At 47.4% G+C, this 20,301-nt stretch overlaps 6 protein-coding genes across 8 annotated transcripts in view; 3 read left to right on the forward strand and 3 right to left on the reverse strand.

The window, feature by feature from the left end:
* The window catches only part of LOC144149697 (uncharacterized), a 47,005-nt gene extending 43,313 nt beyond the window's left edge, over positions 1-3,692 (forward strand). The window contains exons 3-4 of one of the 2 annotated variants that reach the window (XM_077681349.1): positions 235-366; positions 1,764-3,692. In XM_077681349.1, the coding sequence (XP_077537475.1) occupies positions 235-366; positions 1,764-2,072 (441 nt within the window). In that variant the 3' untranslated portion in view covers positions 2,073-3,692. Of the gene's footprint in view, positions 1-234; positions 367-1,763 lie in introns of those variants that run through there. The other variant, XM_077681350.1, reaches the window with a different exon arrangement.
* Positions 3,693-3,747: 55 nt separating this feature from the next.
* Positions 3,748-6,337, reverse strand: LOC144148220 (tRNA (adenine(58)-N(1))-methyltransferase non-catalytic subunit TRM6-like). Its single transcript, XM_077679797.1, has 3 exons — positions 6,186-6,337; positions 5,854-6,004; positions 3,748-3,924 (listed from the first exon to the last, which is right to left on the reverse strand). Exons 1-3 carry the CDS (start codon positions 6,335-6,337, stop codon positions 3,748-3,750), a joined length of 480 nt encoding a protein of 159 aa, XP_077535923.1.
* Positions 6,338-6,642: 305 nt separating this feature from the next.
* LOC144148221 (glutathione reductase, mitochondrial-like) lies at positions 6,643-9,397 on the forward strand. Its single transcript, XM_077679798.1, is given in 4 exon segments — positions 6,643-6,781; positions 7,870-8,066; positions 8,069-8,216; positions 8,979-9,397. Coding segments are annotated over 4 exon segments (864 nt in total). The 3' UTR covers positions 9,359-9,397.
* Positions 9,398-11,397: 2,000 nt separating this feature from the next.
* Positions 11,398-16,432, forward strand: LOC144148744 (uncharacterized). 2 transcript variants are annotated; one of them, XM_077680262.1, is made up of 5 exons: positions 11,398-11,658; positions 11,742-11,872; positions 11,967-12,080; positions 13,620-13,754; positions 13,839-16,432. In XM_077680262.1, exons 2-5 carry the CDS (start codon positions 11,752-11,754, stop codon positions 14,822-14,824), a joined length of 1,356 nt encoding a protein of 451 aa, XP_077536388.1. In that variant the 5' UTR covers positions 11,398-11,658; positions 11,742-11,751; the 3' UTR covers positions 14,825-16,432. The 2 variants fall into 2 exon arrangements, with proteins under 2 accessions (XP_077536388.1, XP_077536387.1); XM_077680261.1 differs by having other exon boundaries at positions 11,398-11,872; positions 13,839-16,429.
* Positions 16,433-16,514: 82 nt separating this feature from the next.
* On the reverse strand, positions 16,515-17,648 carry LOC144148222 (uncharacterized). Its single transcript, XM_077679799.1, has 2 exons — positions 16,594-17,648; positions 16,515-16,519 (listed from the first exon to the last, which is right to left on the reverse strand). Exons 1-2 carry the CDS (start codon positions 17,312-17,314, stop codon positions 16,515-16,517), a joined length of 726 nt encoding a protein of 241 aa, XP_077535925.1. The 5' UTR covers positions 17,315-17,648.
* A 598-nt stretch (positions 17,649-18,246) lies between these two features.
* On the reverse strand, positions 18,247-20,015 carry LOC144148669 (uncharacterized). The gene is made up of 3 exons (XM_077680187.1): positions 19,985-20,015; positions 19,303-19,555; positions 18,247-19,085 (listed from the first exon to the last, which is right to left on the reverse strand). The coding sequence occupies exons 1-3, from the start codon at positions 20,013-20,015 to the stop codon at positions 18,944-18,946; spliced, it is 426 nt and encodes a 141-aa protein (XP_077536313.1). The 3' UTR covers positions 18,247-18,943.
* Between the last annotated feature and the right edge of the window lie 286 nt (positions 20,016-20,301).

The following is a 20,301-nucleotide window of genomic DNA, read 5'->3' on the forward strand; positions in this document are numbered from 1 at the left end:
AGACTGCAATGTGTGCAAGCGATGGCAAGAGTCATAGGATCCGTTGAGATGGTGTGGGGCTGAATCGGCTGCTCTCTCCACTCTCTAAGGCAGCTCTCTCCAGACGCTATGTCCACTCTCTAGTTCTGTGCTCTTCTGTTGCTCGCGGTGTTGACAAATCGACACGAAAATATAACCGACGTGCCCCATTTATTGCTCGCGCAATAACCCCCCTCTCTTTCGCCCCTCCCACAGAGCCTGAACAAGCTGAGTGGTCTGCTGAAGCGGTTCGAGACGGAAGTCGGGCTGTATTCCGGAGATTACGCCATGTGGAAGGAGCTAATCGCCGCTCGAGAGGAGGTTAAAGGCAAAAAAGCACGCGTCCTGGTGAGTGTGGCTTTCCGACAGCTGTGAACCATCCTCGTGTGCGACCGACCACTGTCGGCTGAGAGGGGATGGCCTCGTTAATTAGTTTTACGTCTATTGGTGACCTCGTTTTTGTTTGAGCACATTTTTCTCTAGATATAAGTTGTTAAGGTTTATCACAGGTCTCTAGCAAAATTTTCTGAATTGAGCTATTGGCATAAAACTTTATAGATCTGCGTTGCAGTAGGCTGGTTACCTGTATGGAATAATTTCTAGATAGGACAAATAGGTAGTTAGGAACGTAAGAAAATTATTTTTCTCATAAAATATTTGTCAGTTTTTTATAAAAACTACACAATTGGTGCTTTTCATTTTTGTGCAACCATTGCCTGGAGGAATCGAGGAGTGCAATAGAATCGTTTCACACTGCTTCACTTCCAACAAAAGACCAAAGGTAAAATTGCCAGGCGTAGTTTTTTATTATTGTTTTCAGGCAAAGCACATGTTGGAAAGCAAAAGTGCTACAGGAGGTGCAATATTCCAGTTTAGACATCAAACAATTCAGATTTAGCATCCTTTTAATGAACTACCCTAAAGGGGTTCTCTCCACTGATCTTCAAAGTGCAGTTCCTGCACTTTGTAATTATGCAGAAACACACTACCATTTGTTGCCACGTGGACAGAAGCCAAAGAACTTATATATTAAGAGCAGAGCAGTATAGGCACTCGCCTTGTCGTCCTAGCTCACTCGCTCGACCCAATCCGGCGTCCCGGGGGTAACGTTGTTGTTCGCGGCGTACCCCAGAGGCTTCGAATGCCAAGCGGTTTATATAGTCATAAGTGTTCGAAACTTGTGAAACGCTGGCGCCTGTCATACATCTTCTCGTTTATCGCAATAAAACTATAGGTACATTTGAGGAAAAATATGCGTACCTAACCGGCAGCACCCGCGTTCCTTTAGTTAAGGACGCCCGTTGGGTTGGTTTAAACGCAAAATGCGGCAGTGCAACACCGGCACGTGCGGGGAGAAAAGCGCAAAGAGAACAGAACTCCCGCTGGCGCAGTTTCAGGCAGGGGGTGCGCGAGCACTGCGAAGGCAGGAAATTTGAATTGCATGGGGTGGTAGCAGTAAGCAGATAACGGCGGTACAGCCAATTATGGCGAATCACTGCTTTGCACTTCCGGCAGCTTTCACATTGAGTGGAACGGCTTTAGTTTTTTCTGGCTTGTATTTGTTTGGATTGCTGGCCGTGGAGAAATAAAATCATTGGCTCACCTCTTGTCATAAGGAGAGTGAACCAATATTTACACATCGCTTGCTATAGACAGTGATCCAAGTTTCTTAGAATAGAAATGTCCATCTTTTTTTCTTAATTTCAGTTGTCAGTGAAACGTCTCCCACTGTGTTTTTCTTCCAGTCGTTGGAGTCCCGCCTGCATAGCGTCACAGGCCTCTTGGAAGCCATGGCGCAGACTACGTTCGCAAACGGCGCCGAGTACGCCGGGGTTTGCATGAACGAGCGGCTCCTGTCTGCCGAACGCGAGATCAAGACAGCCGCGAAGAAAACAGCGTCCCTTGAAGACGTCCTCAACCGAGCACACCGGGACGCTGTGCTCTCGATCCTCGGTCGACAAGATGGACGCACAGGGCGAGGGGCGAGCTCAAGAAAACGTAGCAGCAGGGATGCTAGCTTTTTAACTAGATTCAGCGAAGACGCTGAAATTTGATTCATTCTCGGCATGGAGACATTTTCCCTCTCTCCTTAATTATTGGCAATGTTCGCCTCTGAGGAGTAAAAAAACTGAAATTTGTGTTTTGTGGGCTGGACGGCCGTAGTACTGACTCGGGTTAATTTAAACTGTTTCTGTAACATTGTGTGCGCAATCATTTTTGTTTTGCCATCTGTCAAACAGCAGCTGCTTCGGTGAGACTTTATAAAGTGAATGATTGTCATTTCTGGGGTTTCACGTATAAAAAGCTCCGCTTGGGCTATGAGGTGCACTGTTGTGGAGGGTACGGAGTAATTTGAACCACCTGGGGATCTCCAACGTGTGTAGAAATCTTGACACCGGCATTTTTGCTTACCTCCAAGAGAGAAACGCTCCTCGAGGCCAGTCAAACTCGCGTTTTTGGGATCAGCAGCACAATGCGCTATTATTGAGCCACTCCAGCGGGTTTAAAAGTTAGTTAAACCACGTTATAACAAAACTGGCTGCAATAGAAGAATGCGTATTAGTGGTGATGACGGTTTTAACAAACCAATGAAGTCTTGCTATGTATAGGTAACATTACTATGGTATCATGGCCACTATGGTTAGTTCTCTGTTGTCATGTACAATGAGACATGTGGAGCACACTGTATAGCACGCAAACCCGTCAGCACTGTCAACAATCAGCAGCTTGATGACCTGGCCTGTTCAACTCAGTCGCTGATAGTGGACGAAGTCGAGTCAACGTTTGAGGGGAAGACAGGGCCACATGGCTGTCGCTTACAAAGCTGTCCCCAAATTGGATGCTGAGCAAACGGAGCTTTTGTGCCCTGCCATCCGGCTTGTGTCAACGTCACGTATTTTCTTCCCTACTGCCCCCATTTGGATGTCTGATATCTGCGTGGCTTGTGATGTGAAGACGACAAGCAAAGTGGCCAGAAATGAATGGAGAGAGCGAATGCCTCACTGTCAAGTCGTGGGCACACCAGAAAGCAGTTTTCCGCAGTTATCTCCTTCTGCGCACTACAGATCTGCTTCTGCACACCAGTTGATCAGAAAGAAATGTTGTAACAGTGTAGTTCACTGATCATCTGGCTCGGAGCATGTTGATGCTGAAAACTGCCCACAATGTGAGTGGGTGACATTGCTTCCAAACTGAATGCTTCACGCAATCTTGGAGAGTGGCCAACATTGGCATCATGGCTTGGCCAGTGTTGCATGACCCACTTGCCGCCAGGTTCGACAGTGCCCTTGTTGCAAAGGCAGATTGGTCGGGAGTGGTCTGAATCAGGTGCTGGTGTGCCAAGAAAACCAGCTAAAAATACTTTGAACGCTCAAGTTCGATTACCTGAATGCACCACCGCCTTCCAAGGCACTCAAATGTGTCTGAGTGTGCCCATCAGAAATTTCTCAAGGAGTGTCAGTTGCTGAATAGTACTACATGCTTTTTCAGTTGTTTGTTGTTGTTTCCTCAATAATTGCAAAAAGCGGGTGTAGTGGGTGTTTACCCCACTAAATTTACCAAGTAAGTGCCAGTACTTTTGTCATTTCTGCATAGTTTGAAGTTACGCAAACCACCATGGATCAATTTAACACCTCCTAGGCCTGCACACGGAAGGCTCATAATTATTTTCCTCTCATCAGCAAAGGAGTTGTAGCCATGTGGTCATATTCTGCACCCCAGCCAAGCCACTCACCCGATCTTGAGGGGGCTCTGTGAGTAGTACACTTTGGCCAGCAGGCATGCGGTGGGCCTCTCGAGCGTCAGGTGCGGCTGGTACTTGTGCTTCTTGTGCAGGTAATTGCGCTGGGAGTACTCCGCCTTGTCCCTGAACGTCGCGCTGTTCTCCACCAGAGTCCGCACTATGGTCTGTACAGAGATGCGGGGACACGGTTCTTACACACACAACCCCTGGGGGGAGAAAACCTTTAGACCTCTTGTATAGCTCTCGTAGACTTCTTGTAGAGCTCTTGTAGAGCCCCGCATGGCATCACACTGATGGGCTGATGAAAACACATGAGTGGTGACCACAGGGGCCTACACAAGGTAACCGCAACGCCATTTTCACTAACAAGGAGTTGGACCATTGTCCCATCCACCACTCATGCTGACAATGTGCCGAGACATGTGTACGCACGCACACAAACACAAACACACATGGGCACATTTTTCCTCGGAGCAAGGTATGCAGCGTTTTAAATGTTTTGATGTGCAAAGTAAGGAACACAAGCAAGGACACAGATGTAAAGATATATTTTTAAACATCACTCTGTTTACACTTGGTCAGCTGATTTTTATTCTAACCAACATCACACATTACGAAAATAAAAGAAAGATGTCTGCACCTCCAACCTTCATCTTTTAGACCAAATGAGAGACTGATGTTACATGGGCCACCTCTTCCAAAAACAGCTGAACAAACAGGGCTGCTCAGGTTTGGATGGCATTTTCCGCATGCACTTGCTTAAAAGACCATAAAGACTCAAGCACAAGGTAACAGTAAAAAGCTCGCCTACACTCGGCAGAATTTGAAATTCGGTGCGAGATCCCCGCCTGCATGGGTGAGTGAAAAGTTCGCACCTCCACATAAGCACCCATTCAGGCAAGGGCCATAACACCCCGTGATCAGGAAGGGCCTTGGGATGCACATGAAGCAAAAACGCCTTTCTAAAGATCAACCTTTTGAATAGACAGGGGAGCAATGAGATCAGCTTATCTGTACGAGTGGGGCATGCAAGATCAATCTGTCTTGGTGACAAGCAGCGGCTCCCCATCAGTTGTCAGTCGAATCCATTTCTTGCATCTTCCGACTTCTCTTCCAGCAGTTACGCTCTTTCTCCACTTCTTCCCAGTTACGTGCGGTTAATCCCACTTTCGGCACCCATCTCTCGCCCGTCCTCCACATCTTTTTCTAAACTTTCGCCACAACATTTTCCATCCTAGTTTGCCCTATATTCCATGGTGGTATAATCAGTGCCTCTACTACGTCTTCCTTCCCTCGAACTGCATTGTTTTGCGCTGCTTATTTGAGCCAAGCCCCTATAATACTCGTATGATGCTGTGCAAGTAGCCGTGAGTCGTGTCACCAGAAGGACACCCAACTGAGCTCGCCGCAGACAATTCCCTTTCCGGTCCAGATACTCCGACAGCGGACTGCTCCCGCCAACGGACCGCAACAAGTTAAGGAGTTAGACTTCAATTCCCTTCACCAACGTATCACCCACAATAAAAGATTGACGACTCGTTCAAGTGATTCCAAATGCCCGTAGCGGAGAACAGTAAGTGTGAAGCAAGCATTTTACTTGCAGGCATAGATGTGCAAGCCAGGGATGCACAATTTGCATTCACATGCTAACTGTGCTTCTTCCACAGTAAATAATTTTTTTTGTAAGGGGAAGCTCTTAGAACAATTAATGCAACGTCTTAAGCTGTGTAGACAGAATATACAGCACCTTAAATGGCAAACGCTTTAATTTTATCAATGTCGGATCTATAAATTAATGCGATTATTGATCAAAATAAACAACCAGATTTTTTGCCAAGTTTTTGCAGCCAGCAGTGGTCATCCATTACATTTCATGCATCAACAAGCAGGATAACGTACCTCACCAGACGTCCCGTCCGCCTTGAATGTTTCGATGTCTTCCCTTTTTAGTCTCTGCGAGTTGTTATTTTCGACGAGGTTTCTGTTGTCGTGTCCAGTAGACTGAGCGTCTGAAAATGAGCACGCATTTCTAAGCCATGCTAAAAGACCTGCTCTCAAGAGTAAGAATAACAGCATTTCCAACAGAGCCGTACCACCGCCAGGAACCTCGCATTCCGAACACCTTTCTTGTGCTCCTCGGCCGTTATCTTGCGCAGGTTCATGTTGCACAGTTCGAAGACCGAGCCAAAAGACTCCCCGATAGCAGAATGGATGTTGATCTTCTTTTTGCCGAAGAAGACGGGTCTGAAATGACGGCAACGTACGCGTCATGCAAAACCGAAATCACGCACACGTGGCCAAACGCAAGGTTCGAGTTTTAAGTAATTTACGACACGCTATCGCGGAATGAAAGGATAAATCGCCCGATTTAAACAGCCCAAGGCTTCGGGCTTTTGGCCAGTCGCTCAAAGGTGCGCATTCACACGGTTTGAAGATTTCACAGCACACCCAGGGGCCGTCGTCCACACGCGACAACTTCTCGTTTGAAGGACCTTCCTTTTTCCTGTCCACCTGAACCAGCCGAGCGTTGTCCAATCCTCTGAGTACAACAAAGTCACCCTCTTTGATGGTGTTCATGTTTGCACGAAGTTTGAATCGAGCATTTACGGAGTGATCAAAGGCGCAGCGACGATTCCAGCATGGACTTGTGCGACACAGAAAAACGGCGCTTTGACTCGCGAGTGGATTGAGTTTGCTTCGCCTGAGCCAGTAAGCCGCCCCGGTATCCATCATCATCCATGCAGTCCATGCGGGGTCTCGTGCGATCGGCGCGTTCGATCTGGTGTGATCACAGCTGTCGCCAGCTCTCGAATCTCGCGAACAAGCCGGAGAGGAACAGTTACTGCACCGGCTGCCACCGATTCCCCTCAGTGCGCAGAGACATGTCGAGTGCAGCCAAGCCCGCAAGGCGCCACTTCGACTACCTCGTCATCGGCGGCGGGTCGAGGGGCATAGCCAGCGCCCGCCGGGCCGCCGAGTACGGGGCCAAGGTAGCGCTCGTCGAGCACGGGCCGCTGGGAGGCACCTGCGTCTAGAGCACTGCACGGGCCCGGGCAGGCCCGAAAGCCCGGGGGGCCGGGCCAAGCCACCCGAAGTCGATTTTCGGTGGGCCCGGGCCGGGCCCGGGCTCGACGCCGTGGGCCCGGGCCGAGTTCGGGGTTGAATTCATAGGCGCGGCCGTTAATAGGTCCGACGTGAAGTGTAGAAAAGAGCATCAAAATTAATATTCTTGGTTTATTTTTGCGCGCTTCTTGCTGTTAGTTCTACGCATTGTTTTAAAAACCTGTTTTGCTAGGTCTGATGGTCACTTTACTGCAATTTTAATGACATTTTTTGTACTGCATCAAGATTTTACATTTTGGTGTATAACATTCCAAAGATACGATTACAGGGAATTCCCAAGAGAAGGAAATAATTAAGATATCCTGGAGCTGTGCACCTATGTCTATGTATGTACGCGTGTGTTTTAGATGTCGCACCACTCAAAATGCGGCTGCCGTGGCCGGGAATCAAACGCGCGTGCCAGAGAAACACCACCGCTTAACAACCACTGCAGGTGAAGTATTTCAACGCGCGTACATACTTGTTGATCCAAATTTGTATCAAAAAATTTCAGCAATACCAACTTGTGGCCGTGAGAACCACGTGAAGTTGCCAAGAGTCAGGTAATCAAAGGAGATGGTGTCTTTCGTCTAAGAATACGAGCTATTATTACGCCGATGTGGCGTGAACTGCAGACGGTGAAAGCTAAACTACGTGCAATTTTAAACCCTTATTTTTTTGCTTTCAGTTCATGACGTGCTTGTACAGACTAGATGCTCCGTCTGATCGCCCGGAATATAATAAACAAACTTTCTTCAGCGTCAAAGACCGGGCCTGGTCACACACGCGCAGGCCCTCCCTAGGCCAAAAAATAAATTACCGGGCCGGGCCGGGCCTGGGCTTAAGATGGCGGGCCCGGGCCGGGCTCGGGCCAGGCTCACTTATGAATGCTCGGGCCCGGACCGGGCTCGGGCTAGGTGTTACGGGCCCGGATCAGGCTCCGGCTTCGCGAAGCTGGCTCGGGCCGGGCTCGGGCCTTAAAATCAGGCCCGTGCAGTGCTCTACAGGCTGCGTCAACGTCGGCTGCGTCCCCAAGAAGATATGCTTCTACTGCGCCAGCCATGCCGAAATGATGAAGGACCTGCCGGAGTACGGCTTCACCGGGGCCACGTTCCCGAAAGTCAACTGGGCCGTGTTCTCGGAGAAGCGCGACGCCTACATCAAGAGGCTGAACGGAATCAACGAGGCGAACCTGCGCAAGAGCGGGAGGGCACATCGTGAGGACACGTCCACATCGTGAGCGGGAGGGCAGCGTTCTCCGGTCCCAAGACAGTCGTGGTCGGCGGGGATACGTTCACTGCCAACCATGTTCTGATTCCCATGGGTGGCGAACCTATTGTGCCGAATGTTCCCGGTAAAAGTCAACTCGGAATGCGATAAAAAATGATACTATAGAATTACTGCCGTGCTTAAGCTTACTGGTATGCGGAACACCTAGCGTAAATAACAAAAGAAAAGCTTAAGCAGAAAAAATAGCTAAATCCAGTTAGAAGAGTAACATGATGGGAATCTACCCAGGAACAGGTACCAATTAAACTTCCTGATAGTATAATTGTTTCTAACAACAGGGGCATGTACGCGCCTCTCAATGGGCACACAAGTTTCATCTCACTACTGGTTTACTTGTGAACGGTGTGCAGCTGATAAAAAGTATGTAGAAAAATTCACTGCCATTTGTGGCTAAAGTGTGAAACGTCCGAGTTCAACTGAACCCCCTGTAAGTCAAACTCCGAGTACTGTAAGCAGAACATTCGGGCTATTTGGGGTATGAGACTGATCATTGAAGAGCCCCAGTGTTCGCGCTGTAGATAGCAGAAAGGAGGGGGGCAGCATTTGGCTTCGGCCATTGCACCACCAGGTTTCCCCTCATTGTGCCTCAAAAAACCTTTGTAATGTTCATGCTGGTATGATTTCTTTATTCTAAATACTCGCTACAGCATCCTTTTCTGCACACAGTTAAATGCGTTAAAATGAGCTTGAAAGTACGGGGACAACTTCATCGTTCGCGTTCATTACAAGTGTGTTCATTCGGTGAACAATTCTCGCGTGTTCATTCCGGGATAACGTGCGACTAAATTTGCGTGCTTGCTGTCTTTGCCTCTCCCACCTGGGACAGGGGCGGCGTACGGCATCACCAGTGACGGCTTCTTCCCGCTGAGGAAGCTGCCGCAGCACTGTGTCGTCGTGGGCTCTGGCTACATCACCGTCAAGTTGGCCGGCGTGCTGCACGCGCTCGGCACCAATGTGACCCTGGTGACGCCCACCGACAAGATCCTGCGGACCTTTGAGCCTGCGGTCACATCGGCATTGATGGAGTGCATGGCATCCGACGGGGTCCAGTTCGAGAACTGCACGGTCGCCAGCATCAGCAAGGCCGGCCAGGGGTACGAGGTGGCCACCACGACGGGCCACAAGCTGGCCAACGTGGACTGCGTCCTGTGGGCTGTGGGCCGGAAGCCATACGTGGACATTGGCCTGGAGCGCACCGGACATTAAGGTGGGTTGAGTGTCACTTCGGTCTAGGGGCATCTGCCATTGCCGGCCCCACCCGGTGAGGGGGGAGCATGGACGAGGAAGAGTTTCTACCCACCTCTAATCCCAGAGTTCAACGTATGGAGTTGTGGAACTGCGGTGTGATTATGGCATGCGTATTTTATTAGTTTCTGTGGAGTGTGCAGCACGACCACAACACGGTTAGTGCAGGTTGCACCGGTTTCATGAGGAACTGAAAGAAACGACAAGCGACCGTCAAGCTGCCATGTTTTTTACTGAAAGGTAATGCGTGCGGGTGTAAGATAATACGGCCTGACAAATGAAGACAGAAGCGTGGGGGCCGGGGCAGCAACTGGCGGCAGCTCAACACGCTGCGCTCAGTGCTACCTTCATTGGTCGACCCCACTGAGTGGTTCAGCTGGTCCGTCCTCGCTGTCCACGGCGGGGGCGACTGGTATGACTCCGGTGCCGTCCGTGTGCGGAGGGGTCTGCTTTCACCATCCGATGCGAGCGATTCCCATCCTTGAAGGAGGCAGACCGGTACATCACACTGCCCCATTCGCCCAGCGATCATCTCTTCTGCTTCTTCTGCAGTTTTTTCTCTTTCAGATCTGTTTTTCTTTCAAGGTGCACTTGTACTCACTGCCCAACTCGCTACATTATTTCTACTGCTGCTCGCTCCGGAGGGGAGTACTGCTGTGGACGAATTAAAGAGCATCTACCCCAAAAGTCTCATCTCATGCTGCGGGCGACAAATTTCCCTTTCATTTTGCAACAGCATAATCTGTTATAAGATTCCGCAATGTAGCACACGGAACGATGGCCAGGGGTCGGGCGGTACGATCACATACTGATTGTAATGCGCACATCCGGTATAGCTATCGCAAAAAGAATTGCAGTTGTCAGAGCAATAACGCAGTGACTGAGCGTTAAGTAAAGCTTACTTTTAACAAAAGTGTGGCTAACACATTAGATAAGGTGACAGCTAACAAATTATTTAGCGTGACCAAATAATGTAATTCATTGGTAGTAGTTATGTGCCTGTTGTAGGATTTTTCTGTTTTGTTACAAATATAAACAATGTGCGCAATTGGTATTAAGCGCTGGTATTTGAACGCGCCAGTACGCAGGCCTAAATTTAAGGCTTCAAGGTTAGCGTGATGGGCGATTCTATAGCGACGATTGCGATTTCAACAAAAAAGGAAAGGACAGAAAATATATCCCACCGTCATATCTCCTGGCAGTGGCCTTATGAATAGTGGTTTGCTTTCCAATTGCGCCACTGCCCTTGGGGAACAGCCGACTTTTTATTTGTATTTTGAATTGAGTGCGTTTTAAACTACTAAATGTTTTTTTTATAAATTCAGTCATAATTCAACTCATCGAACCGGTTCGCGAACTGGTTCAAGCTCCCGAACTGGTTCGTTAACCAGATCGGTACGTGATTCTGTCGAACCGGAACTGAACCGGAACGAAATGATTTCGCCTTAACCAGAACCGTAACCGAACCGGTATTTTTTTCGGTTCGACACACTGCCTGACACAGAGCAAAAAATTGGCCACGTATCTGCACACTTAGCTGCAAATGTGGTCGAAAAACGATGCTCTTCTGCCTCCCTTGCCACGTAACTATCTTTCTCCTCTCTACCGCCCACCTCTCAGGCTCCTCTCCTCCCTATCATCTTGCCACGATAAATGCGATTGGCGTTTGTGAAGTCAATTCAAATTTCCCGCATTCCACTCCTCGTGCATCATCTGTTGCAACCTTTTGTTGATGTTGGACTTGGAATGCTGCCACGGGGGCTAGGGTAGAGCGAAGGTCTTTTTGTGTTTTTGGTCAAAATGTTTCATTCAACGCGTGTTTTTATTTGATATCTCAAATAACCAGCGCGCGTTTATTTTGAGTTAAAAGAACACTGCCAGTGTTATACGTATTGATACTTTGCCTATAATATGCCTAACGATTTTTTTAGCTCAACAGTGTTGACAACAATATGAAGTATTTTACCGGATTTAGTGCTTTGGAAATGTTTTGCCTATTGGCCGCGAGGGCCACCACTGGAGAGGCCGGCGCTGCGATCGTTTTGACGTCACTCATGGGATCGCCGTTCCTGCCTTGCTCCGGCTCGCTGGCCTTGCTGCGTAGTTTGCGTGACGCACCGCGAACACGTTTGTGGTCGCGCTTTCTACGTGTGTTTTCGTGTCAATTTTCGGCGTTTTGAGTTCGTTCTCAGTGTGTGAAGCGTAATTTCATAACCTGGTTACTTTGTGAACGTATCAACAGTGGTGGGTTGGCCGCAAACGTAAGCATGGTAGCGTATTGTTCGGTGCCGCAGTGCCGGACGTATGCGGCCGAACCCGGTGTAAGCTTTCATCATTACCCCAGATGCAAAAAAATGCGGGAGACCTGGCTAGTGAAGCTGAAAATGGGAAAAGATGCCAGCGCTCACTCACGGGTCTGCAGCAAGCACTTCCGTGACGAGGATTTCGTGTACGCCGCCGCAGCTAAGATGTTCGGTAAGTAACAGCTGACGTGTGCTCGCCAGCGCGCCCGGCAGCTTATCGCGGCCGTTCATCAACCGTGTCACTAACAGCAGTTGATTTGTGGCAGGCTGGAAGAAGCGTGGTCTTGCACCCGAAGCTGTGCCGTCCCTGAATCTCCCCGTCCGGCCCTTGGACCGCCCGCGACGCCCTGAACGCCGTCCAAACCGCGCGCAAAACAGTGGTGAGTGAGTGGAGTTTATGAAGAATGAAATATCGAGAAAAACGAGGACGCGTAGTTCCGACAAAAATAACGAGCGCCCGTCTACCCAGCCACTTTCATTACTTCCACTAACCAAACCATAAAAATAAACCAAAGCGGGTCTCGTATGCCAATCGATTTCATTAGGATAGATTTCATATCTCCGTAAAACGCAGTAATTACGGGAGCAGGCTCGAAGGGGCTTTTCACAGATGCGTCCAGAGGCATCATCAGCGCTTTTTTGACAAATGAGTTAAGGGCTTGGTGATGCATGACAGCTAGAGTGAGAAACGAGATATGCAGTACCCATGCCAATGATACAATTCGCAGATCTAAATTTTGCCCTACTGAACATTTTTATGTTTATTCAGGCTTTTTCTCACACGTGGAAGTTTTTTTTTTTTGGGGTGGGGGGGGGGGGTGTAGTCGCTGTGTTGCTTCTGCCACTTGATGCACGTTTAGGACTCGTTTGTTTTTTATTATGCCTGTCTAGAGGTAAAATTCTGTGCTTTCGCATCAATTTAGGCTACTGCCTATCGTAAGTGGGTAGTGTTTTTGTGGGACAATGTAATGGGCAACGAGCTTCTGATTGATACCTTTCAATAATTTCACATTTTTTGTAAATAGAGCGTTTGTTTTGATGGTGCATTTGCCTCATAATGGCACGCATTAGCTTATAATGCAAGCTAATGTTACCGTCATTTCTTCTGTGTATATTGTTGCAATGTTCACACTATGTTTCTATGGTTTTCCCTGTTTCCAACGTCCTGCCTGGGCCATATAATTCAAGGCTTGTGAAAGATCTCATGACAACACTGTCTTTTCAACCAACCTATTGTATTCAATCTTTAGTCACGTAGCCTTGATTTGTTTTACTATTTGGCGTGTACGCTCTGAAAGGCTGAGAAAATTCGGGTGGGGCAGACAGGACCTGTTTATGCAAGCTTCTCGACCTTCCTCAGCTTGGGGGAAAAGGATAGCAACTTTTTTTTTATTTCAGTGCCTTTAGGTACTGCACTCGGCAACGGTGAAGAAGTGCCTTTGGACTTCAGACGGAGCGCTTATGTTCGGCTAACTATCGAACACTGTACATTGATGAGAGAGTGGTGTCTACTAAATGTGCTGTGGTTATTCAGTCATCAAGTGGGCTCCAAACGAATAGTGCCTTACAGATGCACTCACTGATGCCATTTGTGTGTACGTACAGCTCAATAGCTTCTGGATTACCTTCAATCGGCCTTGCATGCCAAAATGTGTGCTTTCATGAATGAGCTCTATTGATGTTTTGTTGCGTAGATATCACGTGTCGCTCTAAAGAAACTATTATTCTACTCACTTAAGCTTACATGGTCAACAGAAATCTGATTTCTAAAAAAGTCAGTGTATTGCATACGAAAAGCCTCAATTTCTTAATGAAACGTGCAATCGGTAGTTGTGGTCGAATCCTTATTACATGTGCATGCTGTGGTGACATTAATGAAGTACTTTCAGTGCTAATGGGTGCTGCTCCGACATTTGCAGAGGACAGACCACTGGCTCTTGTCTTCCCCAAAAACCCGTTGGACGTGTTGCCCACTGACGAGGCCCAGCCCAGCACCAGTTCAAGTGACCCTGTGGATCATGCCGACCTTAACTTTGTTGAAGATGGCAATGAAGGTAACCAACCCCACAGGCAGATTTTTCAACCACACTTTTATTCTTTGTTCAGTACTTGTAATAATTCTGCATTGTGTTCTTCAGGTGTCCCTGCTGACGTCATTGCTGTTTATAAGGAAATAGGTGTTCAAGTAGACACATCGAGCAGTCAGCGTAGCCAGCCCTTGAGCATTTCCAAGCTCCAAGACGGAAAAGACCTGAACGTGCTTACAGGGATTCCATGTTTTCAGCTCTTTTATAACATTACTGACCTATACACAGAAAGTCGTGTACTTGCACGGGCCAAAAGCTTCTGTATTTCCAACGAAGATGCAGTGCTCATGTCTCTGATGAGGTTACGCCACAATATGTCATTTTCAGTTCTTGCTGTGCTCTTCGGTGTCCATCGCACCACAGCATCTGACATATTTAAATCCACCGTGGTGGTCCTAGCAGAAATATTAAGGAAAGCTGTGTACTGGCCAAGTAAAGAAGCTGTCGTGGATAATTTGACCGTGCACTTTAAGGAGTACACAAATGTGAGGGCGGTGTTAGACTGCACTGAGGTGCCGCTGCAGCGGCCAAAAGACCTGGAGTCACAGTTACTGATTTATAGCTGGTATAAGGGCACCTACACAGCAAAGGTGTTAATCTGTGAGACACCAGGAGGCCACATTAGTTACGTAAGTGAGGCGTATGGTGGTAGAGCATCAGACTCTTTTATAACAAAAGAGAGCAAAATCATGGAGAAGTTTCTCCCATCCATCGACAGTGTGATGGTTGACAAAGGTTTTTTAATCGACCAGCTGTGCCTCGATTACCATGTCGAGATGGTGAGACCGCCGTTCTTGCGTAAAAGCAAGCAACTTTCAAAACGTGACGCTGAAAGGAACCAAAGTATAGCAGCTGCCCGTGTGCATGTTGAACGTGCCATTCAGCGCATGAAGCAGTACAAAATTCTGACTGGTAACTTGGGCGTTGAACTGTTTCCTTACATTGACAGCATTTTGCACGTTATCGCTGGGATTGTAAACCTTTCAAAGCCTATATTCACCAGCGACAAGTTCTTGGCGCAGCAGATGAGCACGTAGTGTTACTGGCTGAGAAAACTTCATTTCCTTGAACATAGTATAGCGTTTAATGGGACCCTGCAATGCCTTCACAACTTTTTTGAAAATCTGAAATGCTTTCAGAACGTGGTCAGCAAATGCATCCAGTATGTTAGGTCAGATAGCCACGAAGTACCCAGGCCAAATATTACTGCTCTACAACTGTCAGATAACTTTAACTTGCTCAAAAGATTTTTAAGCGAAGCTTATTACTCCAAGTGCAAAACCAGAAAACAGCTCTCGGCATGAATTGCATCTGGCCTTCAAGCCAGTGCCTTGTGCGCTTGCGTGGAGTTATAAGCGTATAATCGATGTCCAATCTGCGCGCGTTCACTGCGTAAACAGAGCTATCGCTCGACAAACTTCGGCTTCACTCTGCGCATTCATGCTGACTGTGCCGAGTAGTGTATGTCTGCTGCCTGTAGTGCAATTGTAGATGCGGTAATTGCTGCTACAAAAGCTTCGCTGGTCCTCCACCTTCACAGTATGAATTTTTTTCGCTCTTTCTCTGACTGGCATGCTACACGCACTTCAATGACGTCATTGAAGTGATGTTCTTATACTTATTTTTATTGATCAAGCGTGAATATGAAACGTGAATGGGTACAGATGCACTGGGAGGTCCCAAGGTAAGAACGCCAGGTGGGACCTCCCGTGATGGTTGTAAAAAAAAAGAAAGAGCAATCATTAAGCAACACTAGAATACAATGTCAGCAAATAAACACACAGTATAAAACAGAGAACGATGAATACAAAAACCAAAGAAAAAATATTACACTAAGAAGCAGGAACACTAAAACCAAAGAATACAACTAAAAAAAAGCAATCATCAAGCAACACTAGAATACAATGTCAGCAAATAAACACTCAGTATAAAACAGAGAACGATGAATACAAAAACCAAAGAAAAAATATTACACTAAGAAGCAGGAACACTAAAAAACAGAATACAACTCCAATCTAGTCAAAAATGGGTATATGAATGCCACATCAACAAAAAAATATATACTACAGGGGGTGGTTGTCCAGCTTTCTTTCGGTTGCAGCAATTAAGGCGCTCTATAGCCACTTTAAAAAAACCATAACAAAAGCAAAACAAAAAAAACGACAAGTCTTGCTGCGAAGAGCAAACCACGTTGTGCCGCTCTGTTCTGGTGATACATATATCCTTTCAAGTGCTTTCAGGCTTGAGGGAAAGCATTTATCTGCCACACTGCGGGGTCCCTTTAAAGAATGTCTTTCTTGCCAACAGTGTGAAACCTTATATACCTGTAGCAGAAGCGAAGCTATCCGTACTTTGTGCACACACGAATAAAACTTGCTGCTCAACGAGCTCTATGTAAAACCCACTGAACTCTTAGCTGCAATTGTGTACTGTTAAAGCACTCTGAACTCCATCGACTAGCATTTTTTTTCGGCGCAGTGTTTCATTTTCTTGTTTGGTGCATGCTGTCAAGTTTTGTTGCTCTGATGTGACAGCCCTTTGCTTATGTTTTATCTTCATCATTTCCATTTTGGTAATAAAACTGCACCAGAAATGAAGGCTGAGTTTACTTCTCTTCACTGTGTAATGTGTGGGAGTACATATGCTTTAAAAAAGTAGACTGCACGATCCACGACAGCGTGGAAAAAGGACTTGTCAAACATTACAGAAAACAACAGAAAATTTGTGCTATCCTGGAAAACAAAAACGTCAGCACTTGTGAGCTCGGCAAGAGCCATCTGAACTTGAACCTGGCAAAAATATTTGCTGGTTTTCTTCAGGCACAAAGTCTCGTCTTTTGTCATTTCTTTTGCTTTGAACTTGTCTAAGTTGAGAGGGCACTTCACCTCCAGTATCCTGCTAGTGCAGCAGTCGCAGGTTACAATCCCATCTGGGCTGGCCCCAATGCAGGGGTGTTCTGCCAAGATGAGGAGCCCGCTGTTCTTCACCTGCACATTTTTATAGCACGATTGGGCTGTCGCGTATGCCTCTTTTGCTGCTTCTTCTAGCAGGGCACCTCTCGCCATGGCAGATGTTTGCACATTTTGCTCCCTCATTACTGTTCTGAGAAGTGGGCGCATGTCGTGAGGGCCCATTTTGGTTTTGACAGTGTTCATTCTGGTGTAAATGTTGTAAGCAATGGATGCGGTGATTAGTCCCCGCCTGTACAGCATCCAGAGTGGTGAGTCTGCTTGCTGTTCTGTGAGTTTTTCTATGCTTTCTATACATTCTTTCGAGTAAGTCGTTTGGATCTGAACGTACACGTCATCCACTGATGCTCCTGTGGCAGCTGCTGCTTTGGCGGCTTCAGTAATTGTCGGTGGGTGTGTTGAGCACACCTCACCATAACGCGTTTCTGCGTTTGGTAGTTGCTGCTGTTGAGCCTCGTAGCAGCTCTCCTCTGCAGTGGCGCTGGATGTCTCCAAAGACCTGCTGACAATAGCAGTGCTGGCACTAACACTTCCTGCAACACAACACATCCAGTTCATAAGTTGCAAAATCCAGCGCTAAAGGTTTTACATGACACAAGCCGCGCTAAATATTATTGCATGAGCAGTAAACAAAAATCTGCGCAGTCGATCCGCAGACAGAGCAAGAAAGGAAGAGAACAGCACACGTGCGGAGAAGGAACATCAAGCTGAGCACCGAGCCGGCAGTGGAATTGGCTGTGGTGGCGCTGGGTTCGCTCTGCTGAATCGGCCCCACGTGCCGGTTGTCTGACTTCTTGACGCATTCCCTTAACCACTTGTACGCGAGTGTGACACAGGTGCATGCAGGGATGAGTAGGCAGGAAAACAGGATGGGATGGGAATGATGGCGACGAAATGCTGATACTGGTGGACTACAAAAGGAGCGCTAGGCGGCCAATGTTGCTATTAAGTGACGTGACCACTCAAATGGTTGCAATGCAAAGCACGGTTGGCACAGTGTGCGAGGGGCATGCGCCCCGGGCCGAGCCTCACATTCACAAGAGAGGGATGGGAGCTTAAAAATCTATGAATGAATCTTACATTAATTTTTTTTCCTCCTGCATCATGCATCTTTAAGTCCTAGCTTGTTTTACACTGCTGTTTTCCTGTAAAACCAAGCAAATGTATTCACTACTTTTCTTTTCTGGCTATGCTTAGTAGGTGCGTTATCACCTTTATGACTGCACACACGAACTAATGTTGTTGCTTGGATTGTAGGGCATGCACCACCAGTGAGGCAGCCTCAAACATGACTCGTACTATGCCGCCGAATTTGGCATGACGTGTTATCTACACTGACACGGTGCAAACAGGCATAGTGTACATTGCAAAACTGCTGGCAATATAGTACATATTCTTACTGAATTCACTGTGGCTGAGTGCGGATGGCGTGTAGGGCAAGCCATGAAGAAGCCTCTCGAGTATGTCCCCGTCAGGCAACTTGATGGGCTCTTTCTTGACCTAAAACAGAATTGCGATCACGTACAGTCTTTAAGTATGCACAAAAACAAAACGGGTCGCTTCAAGCACACAGTGCGCTTTCTTTGCATTGTGATGTAGCTGAATAGGTAGAGCATGCAAACTTTTGTGCATTGGCGTATGTTTATTTGCTATAGCTCGAGGTTTGGAAAAATTCGGTTTGTTTCTTGTCTATAATGATGTACACAGAGCAAAAAAAAAAGCTGATATGGCACAGAGGACACAAGCACTTTTTTTTGCAGTTCTTCACTGGGAAGGCAATTATGCATGTCGTTCTTGATACCCAATAATGAATGCATACACATAAATGTTAGCTGAACTAAAGTTTGAAGCCGGGCTAGTTGGTTCGTGCTAGGTGGAAAAACAGCGCAAAGACTGGACGAAAGCATGAGGAAACGACAAACACGGGTGCAGTGTTTGTCGTTTTCTTATGCTTTCATCCCGTCTTTGCGCTGTTTTTCTCACCTAAAATGTTAGCTTTTCTTCCATTTCACAGGAAGTGTGTTAAAGGTTTTAATATTTATGATATTTAGTTCAACTGGGTTACTCACTGTGAGATGTTGCGTTTACAATATCATTAGTGTCCTACATGTATTATTTCATGGACAGCCAACAGGAAAATGAACATGGCTTGCTTACCCTTTTGGAGCTTGGCAGGTCCACAATCTTTTACGGCTCGTACTTGCTCCTCACTCCTCCTTTTTGGGCTTTGCCCCATTGCTGTGGCAAATCAGTTCTGGACAGCACCGTGAATGTCTCCCTCGAATTGATGTGCAGGAGGAGTGCAACCATGTGTTTGCACTTGTGCTGGCTAAATAAGGACACATTTCCATCTGTTAGCTTAAAAGTAACGCGAATAACCAAAAATGTTACATCTGAAAATGCAAACTGTCAATACGCATTTGTGTTGAAATAACTGCAATGAAATGAAGGAACTTTAACATGGACAGATTTTAAGGAGTATAGAACCACTGTTTTCTTATGTCATGCAAATGAAGATTATTCCGACCCCTGTGAATTTGCCATACCCTGCTTTGCACGTACAGGACGCTGCAGCCACGTCTCTTCCTTCAATGGTGACCTGAAGTTCGTGGGGATCCTTGTTGAGGCCGGAACTTTGCAGGACTAGTGCAGCCAGCGTAACGTCTTTCGCTCCCCGTTCCTTCACGCTACACACAACAACGTGCTTCGCCTCGAAGACAGCTTCGCCTTCTGTGAGCAGTCGCGAGGTCTCGAACTGCTTATCGATGAATTTCAGCACGCTGGAGAAAGGCAGGCTCACTGTAGACGGACAAAAAAAAAAGCACAGGTTCCAATTGTAATTTTCCACGGCGAGGTCTTAACGAGAAGTAAACGTCATGTCTACATTCGCCCCGTAAGCACTGAAAACACGTTCTTACGTTGCCAACAAGGTGTCGCAAACCGTACGGCAGTGATCGTTAATCAGATCAGAGCGTAACTAAAATGAACAGTGGAAAGGAAATAGGCACTGGTGAATCCGAATCGCAGATCCTACGAGCACTTTTAAGCACGTGTGGCGAAGCAATTCGCTCACAGCTGCCGCGTTCATTGCCAGCGCCGTACGCGCGGCGAGATTACTACTCAGCGGCACGTTTCCGCCGCTGTTGCAAGGCGTGTTGTTTTCATTGCATACAGTACAGTCTGATACATGTCACGTCGCAAGTATTTCATCATGAATTTACGGCGTACCTTTCTCGACGTCCGTTGTGTCGTCCTCCATGGCGTCTTCAGTGGTAGCGGCTACCTAGGCGGGGTTGTGCCGCCGCCGGCACGCGACTCGTTTGGTCGCCCGAAGTGTCGCCGGGAACAAGCCAGTCGTTAATTACTTGCCCGTCAGTACGTTTAAATCAAAACCACAGAAGGCGGGTGGGTACGCGGCGGCTACAAGAAGAACACACTTTTTCGTGCGGTCGCCTATGCACGGAAAAACGTGGTCAAGCAGACGACGCAACGACCCGGCATCCCATGAGTGACGTCACTCGTAGGTGGCGCCACGGTATGTCCTC

This window comes from Haemaphysalis longicornis, unplaced genomic scaffold (genome assembly GCF_048455015.1).
Source record: "Haemaphysalis longicornis isolate Haplotype H1 unplaced genomic scaffold, Haemaphysalis longicornis Haplotype H1 scaffold_8, whole genome shotgun sequence".
NCBI lineage: Eukaryota > Metazoa > Arthropoda > Arachnida > Ixodida > Ixodidae > Haemaphysalis > Haemaphysalis longicornis.

Coding starts and splice junctions, on each gene's coding strand:
- LOC144148220 (XM_077679797.1), bottom strand. CDS start 6,337: ATGAACACCATCAAAGAGGGTGACTTTGTTGTACTCAGAGGATTGGAC. Junction 6,005..6,185: donor TGCTGTGAAATCTTCAAACC/GTGTGAATGCGC, acceptor CCGTCATTTCAG/ACCCGTCTTCTTCGGCAAAA. Junction 3,925..5,853: donor ATGCGAGGTTCCTGGCGGTG/GTACGGCTCTGT, acceptor ATCTCTGTACAG/ACCATAGTGCGGACTCTGGT.
- LOC144148744 (XM_077680261.1), top strand. CDS start 11,665: ATGGTAGCGTATTGTTCGGTGCCGCAGTGCCGGACGTATGCGGCCGAA. Junction 11,873..11,966: donor CGCCGCAGCTAAGATGTTCG/GTAAGTAACAGC, acceptor GATTTGTGGCAG/GCTGGAAGAAGCGTGGTCTT. Junction 12,081..13,619: donor AAACCGCGCGCAAAACAGTG/GTGAGTGAGTGG, acceptor CGACATTTGCAG/AGGACAGACCACTGGCTCTT.
- LOC144148222 (XM_077679799.1), bottom strand. CDS start 17,314: ATGAACTGGATGTGTTGTGTTGCAGGAAGTGTTAGTGCCAGCACTGCT.
- LOC144148669 (XM_077680187.1), bottom strand. CDS start 20,015: ATGGAGGACGACACAACGGACGTCGAGAAAG. Junction 19,556..19,984: donor CACAACGGACGTCGAGAAAG/GTACGCCGTAAA, acceptor GTCCGTCTACAG/TGAGCCTGCCTTTCTCCAGC. Junction 19,086..19,302: donor TCCTGTACGTGCAAAGCAGG/GTATGGCAAATT, acceptor GTCCTTATTTAG/CCAGCACAAGTGCAAACACA.